At 56.7% G+C, this 16,316-nt stretch overlaps 1 protein-coding gene across 1 annotated transcript in view; it reads left to right on the forward strand.

Moving 5' to 3' along the window:
* ABCA13 (ATP binding cassette subfamily A member 13) overlaps positions 1-1,570 on the forward strand; it is a 141,273-nt gene extending 139,703 nt beyond the window's left edge. The window contains exon 55 of the mRNA XM_054726600.1: positions 1,346-1,570. Within this exon, the coding sequence (XP_054582575.1) occupies positions 1,346-1,438 (93 nt within the window). The 3' untranslated portion in view covers positions 1,439-1,570. The remainder of the gene's footprint in view (positions 1-1,345) is intronic.
* Positions 1,571-16,316: the final 14,746 nt, after the last annotated feature.

Consider the following 16,316-nt stretch of genomic DNA (forward strand, 5'->3'; position numbering starts at 1 on the left):
AGGGTGGGAGAGAGGGTCTGGGAGGGTGGGAGAGAGGATCTGGGAAGGAGGGAGAGAGGGTCTGGGAGGGAGGGAGGGTGGGAGAGAGGGTCTGGGAGGGAGGGTGGGAGAGAGGGTCTGGGAGGGAGGGAGAGAGGGTCTGGGAGGGTGGGAGAGAGGGTCTGGGAGGGAGGGTGGGAGAGAGGGTCTGGGAGGGAGGGAGAGAGGGTCTGGGAGGGAGGGAGAGAGGGTCTGGGAGGGGGGGAGAGAGGGTCTGGGAGGGAGGGAGAGAGGGTCTGGGAGGGGTGGAGAGAGGGTCTGGGAGGGTGGGAGAGAGGGTCTGGGAGGGAGGGTGGGAGAGAGGGTCTGGGAGGGAGGGAGAGAGGGTCTGGGAGGGGTGGAGAGAGGGTCTGGGAGGGAGGGAGAGAGGGTCTGGGAGGGGTGGAGAGAGGGTCTGGGAGGGTGGGAGAGAGGGTCTGGGGGGGTGGAGAGAGGGTCTGGGAGGGAGGGAGAGAGGGTCTGGGAGGGAGAGAGGGTCTGGGAGGGAGGGAGAGAGGGTCTGGGAGGGAGGGAGAGAGGGTCTGGGAGGGAGGGAGAGAGGGTCTGGGAGGGAGGGGGAGAGGGTCTGGGAGGGAGGGTGGGAGAGAGGGTCTGGGGGGGGTGGGAGAGAGAGGGTCTGGGAGGGGTGGAGGGAGGGTCTGGGAGGGTGGGAGAGAGGGTCTGGGAGGGAGGGTGGGAGAGAGGGTCTGGGAGGGAGGGAGGGAGGGAGAGAGGGTCTGGGAGGGAGGGAGGGAGAGAGGGTCTGGGAGGGGTGGAGGGAGGGTCTGGGAGGGAGAGAGGGTCTGGGAGGGAGGGAGAGAGAGGTCTGGGAGGGAGGGAGAGAGGGTCTGGGAGGGAGGGAGGGAGGGAGGGAGAGAGGGTCTGGGAGGGAGGGAGGGAGAGAGGGTCTGGGAGGGAGGGAGAGAGGGTCTGGGAGGGAGAGGGTCTGGGAGGGAGGGAGAGAGGGTCTGGGAGGGAGGGAGAGAGGGTCTGGGAGGGAGGGAGAGAGGGTCTGGGAGGGAGGGGGAGAGGGTCTGGGAGGGAGGGAGGGAGAGAGGGTCTGGGAGGGAGGGAGAGAGGGTCTGGGAGGGAGGGAGAGAGGGTCTGGGAGGGAGGGAGAGAGGGTCTGGGAGGGAGGGTGGGAGAGAGGGTCTGGGAGGGAGGGAGAGAGGGTCTGGGAGGGAGGGAGAGAGGGTCTGGGAGGGAGGGAGAGGGTTGAGGTTTAGGAAGAGCTGGGCGGAGCTGTGGGAGGTTCCTTGTTAGGACCTTTAGGAGCCAGTGGCCGGCGCTCTGGTGGGTTAACAATCATGTTCACTCTTCCTTTCAGGTGTTTGTTGATTTTGCTGCTGAGCAGCCGGCTCCTCCAGCCCCTCCTGACCCGCCCGCCCGGGGCCGCCAGCCGCAGCCCCTGCCTGTCTGAGCCCAGGACGCTGCTTCAGAGGAAGGAGACTCCCAGCCCCAGTCAGTCCTCAGGCCAGCGCAGGAGCTCGGGGACACCAGGCCTGGGGTTCCCGTCTCCTGCACTTTCCGCTCTGACCTCTGTTCATTAATAACCAAGACTTTGGGTGGTCCCTCCAGCACAGTCACCCCTGTGTGAGCTTGGGGGGGGGGGCGCGGGGGAGAGGGGGCGGGGGGCCCTTCTTGGTGATGCCGGTGTGTGTGAGTTGTGAGTCCAGACTCAGATGGCTGGGCGCTGGCGAGGCCGGAGAGGGCTCTCACACACTTGACCTTCCCAGCCTGGGTCCAGGAAACAGGCCCCGGATTCTGTTTTAATTTGTCATCTTTTTACTGGGTAAGCTCTCCAGTGTCTAAATGAGAACTCAGTGGGTTAAAGGCACATTTCCCTCGCACTGGGTGATGGTATGTGGCATGACATAAAAAAATTGCCTTTCTTTTCATCTCAAAGATGCTGTAAAAAGGATTCATGCTTTCGCAAAATTAAGTAATTTGAACTTGGTAATCTGTATCGTTTATAAAAGTTTTATCAGAATTTCACAGATCATGATTTTGGGGAGTATACAGAGTGGTAGGGTGTAAATGCGTTTTCTTTTCCTTAGTTTGGATCAGTGGTCACCATTTTTAAATCCTTTAAGTCAGTGGTTTTCCGCGGCATCAGCAGCTCCTGGTGCTTGCTCGAAGGCAGGTGGCCCGGTCCGGCGGCCATGGGTCTGAGACGTGGGGGAGCCCCGTGACCTGAATTCTAAATAAGTCCCCCAGTGACTCTGACGCGCATGCCAGCCACACACACAGCCAGCACGGTGTGCGCGCTGGGTATTCACTGCGGCCTTACAGCCTTCCTGAGGCCTGGAACGCGGTTCCAAGTCTGTCCTCAGGTGTGGAGAGCTGACCGGCCTCTCAGTCCGTCCCTCGGTCACGTGTCCCCTGCTGAGGCTGCTTCTGGGGGCGTCTGCGCTGACACCGCTCAGTCCGCTTTGAGTGACACTCCCGAGCCTCGGCGCAGGGCGCCCGCCTTCACTTAAGTGGAGCGGCAGCCAGTGGCCACGGAGCGCTCCTGGGGCGGCCTGTCTGCTGAGCACGGGGCTGGGACGGGAGGGAAGGAAGCTGCCCCTCGAGTGTGACTCCTCCCCATCCACACCGGCTGGGCTCCTTGTCAAAGGGGAGATGTAATCCTTTGTTATTGTTGCTGTTGAATCAATAAAGGAAGTCAAAACGCACCTGCTGAGAACAAGCTGAGCCTTGACTCCTGGCCGCCTGCGGAACGGGCTGCACCTGGGGGGGGGGGGGGGGGGGTCACTCGGGAAGCGGACGCCTCGTGCCCCGGGCACTCGCAGCCCAGAAGGCTCCCGCTGATGGCGCTTCCCTCAGCTGTCTGCTCGCGGCTCCTCCTGGGCCTGCGCCGGGCCTGGCCTTGGCCGGAGGCGCCTCTGAAGACCAACAGGGAGGAGGAGCCGCTCCACGGCAGAGGTCAGGCCCTGTGCTCCCTGTGAGAAGGTCACCACGTCGGTGCGTCATGCAGGTGTTCCGTGGCTTCGGACTCTGCTTGTCTAAGGCCTGGGGGTGAAGGTCACGCAGCTGAGACACAGCTGGCTCTGGGTGCACCTTGCCTTCTGCGTGGAGGGCGGCCACCCCGCCCCAGGGGGCCCAGGCAGAGTGGATCTGTCCCGGCATTTAAACAGCGAGTGTCCAAGCCGTCAGACCGTGCCAGGCGGGTGAAAACCACAGCCTCGTGGCGGCCAGAGCGGGCGGGAGGCCGCAGCGAGCGTAGCTTGTGGGTCTGAGTGGAAAAGCAGCTCCCACGCTCACACGTGCATGCGGCACCGACCCCGCCGGTCAGTGTCTGAGTGTCCCCCGTGTCCTGCCCACACGGGATGCAGACACTTAACATGTGTGTGCATGTCGGGTTTGACCGCGTGTCCACCTCTGACTTCTCGTTGGTCGGCATTGTTTCAGCTCAATGTCACACACTGCACAGTTCAAAGCCCTTTCAGAACTCTCCTAGGCGTGCACACACACACACACACACACACACACACACACTCACATACACTCACACACACACTCACACACACACTCACACACTCACATACACACACACACACACACACATTCACACTCACACACACTCTCACACTCACACACATTCACATACACACACTCATACACACACACACTCACATACACACACACACACTCACATTCACACACACACACACACACACACTCACACTCATACATACACACTCTCACACACACATTCACACACACACATACACTCACACACATTCACACACACACATACACACACATACACACACACATACACACACACACTCACACTCTCACACTCACACATTCACACACACACACTCATACACACACACACTCTCATACACACACACAAACATACACTCACATTCACACACACTCACACACACACTCACAACACACACACTCATACACACACTCACACTCATACACACACACACACACACACACACACACACTCACACACACACACACACACACTCACACACATTCACACACTCTCATACACACACACTCACACACACACACACACTGTCAGTCAGCCCCACTGAGCCCGCTCTGTGCCGGTGGGGACGGTGGGCACGGTGAACACGGCGCTGGGTGAGAGGAGGTGAGGACGCCACCAGCTCTGTCCCTGAGACGCACAGCCAGGGGGAGGCACGGGGAGACGTCGGGCCGCACGCGCTTCCTGCTCCGGGCCCAGTGGTCACTTGTGGCTCTTCCAGCCGGGGGCAGGGAGCCGCCTTCATGGAAGAGGGAGCACTGGAGGGACAGAGACTGCCAGAGCACATCAGCCCATTCCGGGAAAGCGGGTGTCTGCCATTGCCCCGGGAGCGATGTGGCGGCCGCACAGCGTCAGGCCCGCTCTGCCACCTCGTCACTCCCCTCCGGCCGCAGTGGCTGCTGCCGCTCAGCCGTCGCAGTGCTCAGAGCAGCCAGAGGAGAAACGACGCGGGGGAGGGCCCAGCCTTGGGCGGCCGCTGGCAGTCTAATTTCATCTGAGGTTGTGGCCTCGGCCAGGGACCCCCACAGCGCCCGCCCGCGGCTGCAGGGGTGTGGGCCGTGAGTGACAGAGGCCTGCCTCCAGCGGGAGGAGGGAGGGGTGCTGGCCGACGGGAACACGGAGAGGGCTCGTGGCCGCTTTGCTGGGAGCAGGATTAAAGCAATCGGGGCGTGCCGCGTACACCAGTTTCCACCTTCGGATGTAAGCGCCACGTCACGGTCTGTCGGTCAGATGCCGTCGGTGCTTCCACGCACCTTTGCCAAATCAAGGGCGACAGACTCGGGACTCGGGAGAAGCAGGGCTCGCTGGCGGTCTGCAGCGCCGCCCCGTTCTCACAGCGGTTCCGGTGGGAGCTCCGACGGCAGCTTCTCCTGCTGGAGGAGTCAGAGCAGCTTCCTGAAGTACTGGCTACTCTGGTCATGGCGCAGGCGACCCCTCGCGACCTCCTCGGTGAGTCCTCCCATTTCTCTTTACGGTGTTCAACCACGTCTCAGACCGCAGGACTCACTGGTGACGGACCCGCCTCGGCGTCTCAGGAGCGTCTTCTTCCCGGCAGAAGGCGACATTGGAATACCGTTGGCCACGGCGTTTGTGGTGCTGGATTTATCTGCTACCCAATCGTAGATGTAGATTTGCTTTCTGGTTTTGTGCAGAAAGAACTGGGACCTGCTTCAGATGAACCTTTGTGGGTGCCCCGACGGCTGGTGAGACCGGGTTCTTACCCACCCCCACCCCGTGTCCTACCCGCTCCTTCTGCCCAGACGGGGTCCCGGGAGAAGGTCGCGTGCAGCTGGCAGGCGGCAGGCCCGGGGCACCTAATCAGAGCTCCAGAGTTCCCTGTGACTGTTACCTGCCTGCAGGGCTGGGAGCACCCGGGAGGGCGTGCTGGGGACCGAGGCGGCTGCCGCTGTTGGGGGCTGTGGACTTGGAGAGATTTTAGGGAAGCTGACGCGTGAGTCCAGGCTGGCCCGTCGTGTGGACTAGCCCGGGAAAGAGTCCGCAGAGCTTGTGAACGGGCTGGGGCCGGGGTCTGGGAAAATCACCGGTTTGGGGCGGGAGAGCCGTGTGAGCAGGTCAATGGAGACTCGGATCTGGTCTGTCTGCACCTGGGCCCGCACGCTGTGTGTGTGCATGTGGGAGGGAGTGGGGGGGGGGGGGGACGCTCAACCAGGGACAGTGGCTTCTGCTGGCCCCAGAGAGCTGCCCCGCAGCCCGCCCTGAAGCCAGGCGGTTCCGTTCCCAAGTCCCTTCCCCGGAGCCCACCGTGAGTGTGGCTGAGTGAGTCTTGCTCAGGCCCTTGAAGAGCGTGCCGGGGTCCACAGAGCACGTGCAGACGGCCTGGCCCAGCCTTGCAGACCACGCGTGTCCGTGGGCCGGCTACCTCAGGGGCCCCCCACCCCCTCCCGAGTGCGCCAGCTTCACTCCCAGGGGGCCTGCTCTCCATAGTTCCTCAGGTTGGAAGCTTTTCCCTCGTCCTGCTGCGGGCAGTGCTGGGCGCTCAGGACGGAGGGAGGAAGTGGGCCTGGGATCAGAAGGACCTACTCCTAAGTCGCGCCTCTTTCGCTGGAAATGGGGGGCCGCTGGCGTGACTGCCGCCTCTCACCCTCAGCTCCACGTCTCTGACGGGCATCGGGCGTCTCTAGCGCAGAGGGTCTCTCACGCCTGAGAACCATTGTTTCAGACGTGATTTCTCATTCTTTTTATTTTATTTTATTAAAATACTAGAAGCCCAATGCATGAAATTTGTGCAAGAGTAGGCCTTCCTTCCCCTGGCTGCTGGCACTGGCTTCCCTCTGGCACCCGGGACCCGGGCTTCCCTCCAGCCCCAGCTTCGTCCGGAAGGACATCTGGGATGCCATCAGGTCTAATTAGCATATTACCCTTTTATTATAGATAATTTTGTTGATTTCAGAGAGGAAGGGAGAGAGAGAGAAACATTAATGATGAAGGAGAATCATGGATCTGCTGCCTCCTGCACACCCCACACTAGGGATGGAGCCCTGACCAGGAATCGAACCGTGACCTCCTAGTTCATAGGTCGACACTCAACCACTGAGCCATGCCGGCCGGCCAGGCATTTCTCATTCTTTTTAGTTGTTTAAGACGGGAAGGCAAATCTGGTACCTGATTCCTCCTGCGTATCAGAAATCAGCCTCCCTGTAAATACCATTTTTATCAAGGACAGTGAAAACCAGACAGTCAGAACACCGGGGCTTTCACACTATTAAGGAGTGATGGGTCTCACTTTGTGGTTGCAATGGGCCTCTTTAGCAAGAGAATAAGCGAGACCACTGGCAGAGAGTACATGACTATTTGAATTCCATCTAACTACATCTAAGTAGCAAAATTTATGTCAAAATGCCCAGCACAGGGTTCGGCCAGATTGAAGACTGATACTGTGGGAGCTGTTCATTTCTTCCATTACTTTTCTCTTGTTTTACGGAGACAGTAACGATTCTGGAACTACTAGCCTCACAGTCACAGAGGTTTCGATGTGAGTTATGCGGACACCGAGCTGTCTGTTTTTCTTTGTCTATGGGAAACAAGCTTAAGATTGGAATTAGGTTATAATTTACAATGTGGATATACCTACTCTAATGCAATTTTTATTAATCTGAATCAATGTCAAAACATACATTATGCAGCATCTGGGTATTTCCAAACTATATTTCTGAGATCTAAGGAGCTAAGCTGTATTTTTTGTGAATATTCTCAGAGGAACGCTCCTCATGCAGATCCCCACCACATCCTCATCTTTATTTTGCTTTTAGATAATGAAGCAATGCAAATTGTTTTTCATGCATATGGATTAGAACATTCAATTAGTTTTCAATTATGTACCCAACTGCTTTTAAGAAACTCCCAATTTGTACTGTGCTAACACCAGCTCCTTCTTTTTTTTTTTTTTTTTTTGAGCCTTAACCTATTTTAAGACATCGGCTAGCAACACTGCAGCAGCTCATGAGCTGAGGAAGAAAGAGTTCACAAGGCTTCAAAATAAAGAGACAGCCTGTCAGAGAGGTAGGTGGAAATTGCTAGAAGAGCACAGAGAAAGGACATCCTAGCAGACTAGAGACCAGTATCTACTCATCCATCCACACACCCACCTACCTATCTACTCATCCATCCATCCATCCACCCACCCACTTACCTACTCATCCATCCATTCATCCACCCACCCACCCACCTATCTACTCATCCATCCATCAATCCACCCACCCACCCACCTATCTAATTATCCATCCATCCATCCATCCATCCATCCATCCACCCACTTCTCTACTCATCCATCCATCCACCCACCCACCTGTCTACTCATCCATCTATCCATCCATCCATCCATCCATCCATCCATCCATCCATTCATCCCACCCATCCACCCACCCACCCATCTACTCATCCATCCATCCACCCACCCACCCACCCACCTATCTAATTATCCATCCATCCATCCATCCATCCACCCACCCACCCACTTCTCTACTCATCCATCCATCCACCCACCCACCTGTCTACTCATCCATCCATCCATCTACCCACCCACCCACCTACCTACTCATCCATCTATCCACCCACCAACCCACCCACCCACCTATGTACTCATACATACATACATACATACATCATACATACATACATTCATCCATCCACCCATTTATCTACTCATCCATCCACCCACCTATCTACTCATCATCCACCTTTCCATCCATCCATCCATCCATCCATCCACCCATTCATGCATCCATTCACTCTTTCTTTAGTAATTAAATATTTGTACTGTGATGACATGTACCAGGTAAAGAGCTGAGGATGCAGAGGGGCTTGTGAAGGTAAATAGACATGAAATCCACCTGCAAGGGGGATACCTAGGGAGCGGAAACCAACATACTGACCAATCCTCTCTGTTGCTTGCCCTGAAAAGGCATTGTCTATACCTTCACTAGTCAAGTCTTCCCACAACACTGCCAGGACGTGCTGTCATTTCGCAGATGATGTAACAGAAAGAAAGGTTCACCGAGCTACTCAGGAAATAGTGGAGCTGCAGCTCAAACCAAGATCTCTCTGATTCTAAAGGACTTTTCCCTACTATGAGGCATCATCCCCTTTCTCATGATTTCTGTCCTAAATGAGTAGCTTAAATCTGCCTGAAAAAGGGAAGCAGAGGACAGAAATGAGGAGTGCAGTTTATCATACCTGCTCTCCCCACCATCTGCCTGCATGCCACCACAAGGGGTCCCATCCAATGGGCCCGCGCCAGACCCAGCCACCACGCGAGTCCCAACCAGCCAACCACGGGGACCTCCCTGCTCACCCGGCCACACAGGCCTCCTGGCCACTCCAGGCTCATCCTCACTTCAGGGCCTTGGCACGTGCTGTCTGCTCTGCCCGGGAAGCCCTTCCCTTAGGCGTCCACATGGCCACACCTTACCTGCCACGGGCCCTGGTGTAAATGCCGCTGTGGTCACACGCTGCGCACTGCAGCCCTGCACCTCAGCCCTTTTGTTCTCCAGCTCCATCTGCCCGTCGCCTTCTCCAGTTTGTTCTGCTGCAGGTGTGTCTTCCTTCCTCTGCTGCGTGTTCACCCGCCGGGAAGGCGCCCGGCAGGCAGCAGGCGTTCCGTTCATGACGGAATCAGCTCTGGAGACCAGCGCACGGCTCTCCGCGTGTGTCCGTGTCCCGGGGTCCCTGTGACAAGCCAGCCTGGGTCGTTGAAACAGCAGAGTCTATTCTCTCCCCAAGCCCAGTGAAGGCCGGCAGCGCCGTGCTCGGTCTGAGGGTCTTGGTGGGCTCCTTCCTTGTCTCCTCCCAGCCTCCGGCGGCTCCGGGGGATCCGTGGGCCCTGGGCCTGCAGCTGCGTCGCTCCCATCCCCACCTCCCGGCTACTTGCCATTTTCCCGGGTGTCTCGTCCTCTCCTCTCCTGTGGGGACAGCAGCCACTGATCAGGGGCTCACACCAACCCAGGGTGACCTCACCTTACTCATTGCTCATGCGAAGAGCTGACTGCCAAGGAAGGCACTTTCTAAATTTTAACTTTTTCCATCCCTCTATGCCCTCTACCACCTCCCCGTCTCCCTCCACCCCCACAATCACTACACTGCCGACCACACCCACGAGTTCTCTCTTTTCCCTCCATCCTTCTCCCCCAGCCCCAGAGCTGTCTGCCTGCTCTCTGTCCATGAGTCTGTCTCTATTTTGCTCGGTAGTTCAGTTGGTTCATTAAATTCGACACAACTGAAGTCACACGGAGTTTCTCTCTCTGACTGGCTATCTCACGCAGCACCATGTTCTCTAGGTCCTTCCATGCGGTCGCAACGGGCAAACTTTTCTTCCTTTTTACAGCAGACGAGTATTCCTTGTGCGGATTAGATGTTCTGGTAAGCACCCCTTTCAGAGGGCCCGTATTCAGACCGCGGGGGGCACCAAGCAGGTGTGAGCAAAGGACGGGATGAGTGGTCCGCCCCTGCATGTCTTAGGGTCTTCGTCCACGCGTCTCCCGGCCCCTGGAGCTCTGACCCTGGCAGTTCATGTACGACAGGGGCCAGGCTGTCAGCCTCGCTGTGTCCGGGCCTTTGAACGTGGGCGTGGCTCTCTAACACGCTTTAGCCGGGAGCACCTGCCAACTGACACAGAGACGTGGACGCGCGTGGGCCGTCAGCTGCTGACCTCACGCGGACCCGCCGTGTGGAGTGACTTCTGGAGGAGGAGCAGCGCCGTGAACCACCGTGTTAGGAATGCGTGTCTATCTGTGTCTGTGTCTGCATATATCTACACTAGAGGCCCGATGCACGAAATTCGTGCAAGAGTAGGCCTTCCTTCCCCGGCTGCCGGCACCAGCTTCCCTCTGGCACCCGGGACCTGGGCTGCAGTCCGCCGGTTGGTGGTCTGGGCCTCCCTCTGCAGGGCGATCATAGGGTGATGGCCTGGCCTGGCATGGTCATCCATAGGTCATCTGGAAGGTCGTTCGGTCTAATTAGCATATGATGCTTTTATTATCCTACTGATCTAGAAATTAACCGCTTCATTTTCCGGAAGTCTTCCACGAGAGACATCTAATTCAAGGTAGCTCTGTTCTTCAATGAGCTGCACAGTTCCGTGGACTGCCATTCTGAGAGTCAGCCACTGAGAATCACTTGGAAATGCATTCACTTTCCTGCTACAAGGGATTGTCCTTTGGAAAAGGGAAAGTCACGGCTGTCGCCCGATGAAATGTAATGTGTACACGTGGGCGCGCATTTCCTCACGGGAGGGAGGGCCTGCGTGTCTCCCGATAATCTCAAATGTAATTACCTTTTATAACATCGCAGCGCACAGTGAGTGGAATATATATTCAAATATCTTCACATACAACTTTCAATAGAGCTTTTACGTTAATTTCCCTAAAAGACAATACAGTCTTCGCAGATGGAACGGGCTCTGCCAGCCTCTGACGTAGCTAACGCAGTGAGCCAACGCCCAGAGTTGCCGTGTTTGCAGCTGACACAACTGTGGTGAAGCGATGGCTGGAGGGTTGGTTCTTCGGGGTCTCGTTAGAGACAAAGCCAGCACGTTTCAGAACGCGGTGCTGCGCAGTTTTCCGCGACGCCCGTTCCACCGCAGCCACAGCCAGCCCGTCAACTCGCAGAACCGGAGCGTTACAGACCATGCGTGTTCACGCCCACGAAGTTCTCTCAGGGCGAGAAGTGGATGCAGCCAACCAGAGGAGGAGGTCAGACTTCCTGAGGAGGTCAGAATTAAGAGGAGTCATGTTCCTGATGGGGAGGTGGGCTGCAGGCACAGGCTCTGAGGGGCTCTGTGGGGCTCCGTGGGGCTTCTGTGGGGCTCCGTGGGGCTCCGTGGGGCTTCTGTGGGGCTCCGTGGGGCTCTGTGGGGCTCCGTGGGGCTCTGAGGGGCTCCGTGGGGCTCTGAGGGGCTCCGTGGGGCTCTGTGGGGCTCCGTGGGGCTCTGTGGGGCTCTGAGGGGCTCCGTGGGGCTCTGAGGGGCTCCATGGGGCTCTCTGGGGCTTCTGTGGGGCTCTGTGGGGCTCCGTGGAGGTTCTTTGGGGCTCTGTGGGGCTCTGTGCGGCTCTGTGGGGGCTCTGTGGGCTTCTGTGAGGTTTCTGTGTGGCTCTGTGTGGCTCCGTGGGGCTTCTGAGGGGCTCCGTGGAGCTCTGAGGGGCTCCGTGGGGCTTCTGTGGGGCTTCTATGGGGCTCCGTGGGGCTCCATGGGGCTCCGTGGGGCTCTGTGGGGCTCCGTGGGGCTCTCTGGGGCTTCTGTGGGGCTCTGTGCGGCTCCGTGGAGGTTCTGTGGGGCTCTGTGGGGCTCCGTGGGGCTTCTGTGGGGCTCCGTGGGGCTTCTGAGGGGCTCCATGGGGCTCTCTGGGGCTTCTGTGGGGCTCCGTGGGGCTCTGTAGGGCTCCGTGGGGCTCTGTGGGGCTCCTTGAAGGTTCTGTGGGGCTCCGTGGGGCTCTGTGGGGCTCTGTAGGGCTCCGTGGGGCTCTGAAGGGCTCTGTGGGGCTTCTGAGTGGCTCCGTGGGGCTCTGTGGGGCTTCTGAGTGGCTCCGTGGGGCTCTGAGGGGCTCCGTGGGGCTCTCTGGGGCTTCTGTGGGGCTCTGTGTGGCTCCGTGGAGGTTCTTTGGGGCTCTGTGGGGCTCTGTGGGGCTTCTGTGGGGCTCTGTGGGGCTCCGTGGGGCTCTGTGGGGCTTCTGTGGGGCTCTGTGCGGCTCCGTGGAGGTTCTGTGGGGCTCTGTGGGGCTCTGTAGGGCTCTGTGGGGCTCTGTGGGGCTCCATAGGGCTTCTGAGGGGCTCCGTGGGGCTCCTTGGGGCTCTGTGGGGCTCCATGGGGCTCTGAAGGGCTTCTGAGTGGCTCCGTGGGGCTCCATGGGGCTCTGAGGGGCTTCTGAGGGGCTCTGTGAGGCTTTGTGGGGCTCTGTGGGGCTCCATGGGGCTTCTGAAGGGCTCTGTGGGGCTTCTGAGGGGCTCTGTGGGGCTTCATGGGGCTTCCGTGGGCTCCGTGGGGCTTCTGAGGGGGCTCTCTGGGGCTCCGTGGGGCTCTCTGGGGCTTCTGTAGGGCTCTGCGGGGCTCCGTGCGGCCTGGAGGCCACATCTCGGCGCCTGCCAGCTCACTGCGCCTTCGGCTCCTGAATTCCCCAGGACCCGCGGAAACCTAAGAACCAGCGTCTACGCTCCAGCAAGATTGTTCGCGGAAAAGGGAACCAACCTGGTGGTTTGACCCGCCCGAACATACAATGAGAATTCAGAATTTAAATATTTTGAATATGTTTGCTTCTACAAGTTTACATTTGCTGCAGAAAAAAAAACACACAAACAAACAAACAAACAAAAAAAAAACAGAAAAAAAGGCAGGTGTTCTCCTGCGCAGTCTTGGACAAGAAGAGTTCTAAAAACCTGTTGTAGAAATGAGGACTGCTGTCGTATCGGACATAAAATAAATGCTCCGAAAACGGGTTGGATAAACAAGAATCCTATCTAATAATAGATAAATATGCAAATTGACCATACCTCTGACACACCCACAAGTCACACCCATAAGCCACGCCCACCATCCAATCAGAGCGAGTATGCAAATTAACCCAAACCAAGATGGCTACAGCCACAGAGAGCAAGGTTTCCTAGGTAACAGAGGAAGCCAAGCTTTCCGCCTGCCCTTGCAGGCCTAAGCCTCCACTCAAGCTACTAAGTTTCAATTATAGAAGGTAAACAAATTCAAACAAATGGCGGCAGAATGGAGCTTGAGAGCGCAGGCCAGGGTTGCTGCCGGCAACAGGGAAAGCAAAGCTTTCTGCACACCCTGGCCAGGGCTCACCCGCTTAAGGCAACAAAGTTTCAATTATAACCCCAACACAAATGGCTGCAGGCCTCAGAGGGAGCCCCAGGCTTGGCTCCGCTGCAGGCTACAAAGTTTCAATTGTAGAAGGAAAATAAATTCCAGATACCAGGGCCTCCTCTTAGGTTGCCAGGGGGCATGGCCGACCTGCAAACCACCACAGGCCCCTCCCTCAGGCCGCCCCACACCCCAAGGGAACCCCCACCTGATCTGGAACGCCCTTCAGGGCAAACCAGCTGGCCCCCACCCCTGTACCAGGCCTCTATCCTATCCAATAAAAGAGTAATCTGCAGATTGATCATCACTGCAACACACAATATCGCTGCCCCCATGTGGTCAAAGATCCTGCCCCCATTTGGACACAAGATGGCCACCACAAGATGGCCAGCAGGAGAGGGCAGTTGGGAGGCACCCGGCCTGCAAGGGAGGCCAGTTGAGAGGGACCAAGCCTGCAAGGGAGGGCAGTCAACCCTGCAGGAGAGGGCAGTTAGGGGTGACCAGGCTGACAGAGGAGGGAAGTTGGGGGCAAACAGGCTGGCAGCAGAGTGGTTAGGGGGTGATCAGCCTTGCAGCCAGAAGCGGTTAGGGGCAATCAGAAAGGCAGGCAGGCAAGCAGTTGGGAGCCAGCAGTCCTGGATTGTGAGAGGGATGTCCAACTGCCCGTTGAGGCCCGATCCCACTGGGATCGGGCCTCAACGGGCAGTCGGACATCCCTCGAGGGGTCCCAGATTGGAGAGGGTACAGGCCGGGCTGAGGGACAACCCCCCTCCATGCATGAATTTCGTGCACCAGGCCTCTAGTTGCTCTATAATAATCCACCTCAGAAATGTGCAGATTGTATACCACATGCCTGGAACAATGGGATACGTACGTGTGTGCACATACATTTCATCCTTTTATACGGAAGCAAACGTGGAGTCAACACTGGCTCCAGGGCACTCAAGGCCCAGTGTCTCTGACCACTGTGGAGGAAGCCTGTGCCCCCGCCCCCCCGGCGCAGCCACCCCCTACCCCTCACCCTCCCCACCCACCACCCATCCCTTCCGCGTGTCTCCACGGCGCTGGCTGTCCTTTTCCTTGCACCTGGAGAAGGATTTTCCTAAATCCTGGGTGACTGAGACCGAGGTTGTGAGCTTTGCTGGACCCACTGGGAGATTATGAAAAGCAAAACCACCAGCAGGGCCAGGGCCTCCGTGCAGATGTGGGCAGTCTCAGATCTGATGTTGCCTGAACAGGAAGGCAGCCTGGCTGGCTTCCAAGGAAAATACCTGGAAAAAGCCAACACAGAGAAATCCAAACAAACCCCGCACAGAGTCTCAGGATAAACACGCCGGTCCTAAATCATAATCCTAACCTGACACCCTAACCTAACCCAATCCTGAAACCCTAACCCTCACCTATCCTGAAACCGTAACTCTAACCCTAGCCTGAAACCTTAACCTGAAGCCCTAACCCTAACTCTAACCTGAAACCATAACCCTAACCCAATCCTGAAACCCTAACCCTAACCTGACACCCTAACCTAACCCAATCCTGAAACCCTAACCTATCCTGAAACCGAAACTCTAACCCTAGCCTGAAACCTTAACCTGAAGCCCTAACCCTAACCCTAACCCTAACCTAACCCAATCCTGAAACCCTAACCCTAACCCTAACCCTAACCCTAACCCTAACCCTCACCTATCCTGAAACCGTAACTCTAACCCTAGCCTGAAACCTTAACCTGAAGCCCTAACCCTAACTCTAACCTGAAACCCTAAACCTAACCCTAGCCTGAAATCCTAACCCTAGCCTGAAACCCTAACCCTAACCCTAGCCAGAAACCCTAACCCTAACCCTAGCCTGAAAGCCTAACACTAGCCTGATACCCTAACCTTAACACTAGCCAGAAACCGTAACCCTAATAAACCAAGCCTGAAACAGTAACCCTAGCCTGAAACCATAAACTTAACCCTAACCCTGACCTGAAACCCTAACCCTAAACCTAGCCTGAAACGCTACCCCCTAAACCTAGCATGAAACCCTAACCCGAACCCTAGACTGAAACCCTAACCCTAACCCTATCCAGAACCCTTAACCCTAAACCTATCCTGAAACCCAAACACTAACCTGAAATCTTAAACCCAACCCTAGCCCGAAAACCTAACCTCAACCCCACCCTGAAACCCTAACGCTAGCCTGCAATCCTAATACTAGCCTGAAACCCTAACCCTAACCCTATACTGAAACCACAATATTAGCCTGAAACCCTAACCCTAACCCTATCCTGAAACTCTAACCCTAACCCTATCCTGACACCCTAACCCTACCCTGGAAACCTAACCCAAGCATGAAACCCTAACCTAACCCTAGCCTGAAACCCTAACCCTAACCATATCCTGAAAAACTTAACCCTAGCCTGAAACCCTAACCCTAGCCTGAAATCCTAACCCTATCCTGAAACCCTAACCCTAGCCTGAAACCCTAACCCTACCCTGAAACCCTAACCCTAGCCTGAAACCCTAACCCTAGCCTAAAACCCTAACCCTAGCCTGGAACCCTAACCCTAACCCTAGTCTGAAACCCTAGCCCTAGCTTAAAACCCTAACCCTAGCCTGGAACCCTAACCCTAACCCTAGCCTGAAACCCTAACCCTAGCCTGAAACCCTAACCCTAACCCTATACTGAAACCCTAACCCTATCCTGAAACCCTAACCCTAGCCTGAAACCCTAACCCTAGCCTGAAACCCTAACCCTAACCCTAACCCTAACCATATCCTGAAACCCTAACATAAGCCGGAAACCCTAACCCTAACCCTATCCTGAAACCCTAACCCTAGCCTGAAACCCTAACCCTATCCTGAAACCCTAACCCTAGCCTGAAACCCTAACACTAACCCTAACCCTAACCCTAACCCTAGCCTGAAACCCTAACCCTAGCCTGAAACCCTAACCCTAAACCTATCCTGAAACCCTAAACCTATC

The sequence above is a fragment of the Eptesicus fuscus genome, chromosome 14, assembly GCF_027574615.1.
Source record: "Eptesicus fuscus isolate TK198812 chromosome 14, DD_ASM_mEF_20220401, whole genome shotgun sequence".
Taxonomy (NCBI): Eukaryota; Metazoa; Chordata; class Mammalia; order Chiroptera; family Vespertilionidae; genus Eptesicus; species Eptesicus fuscus.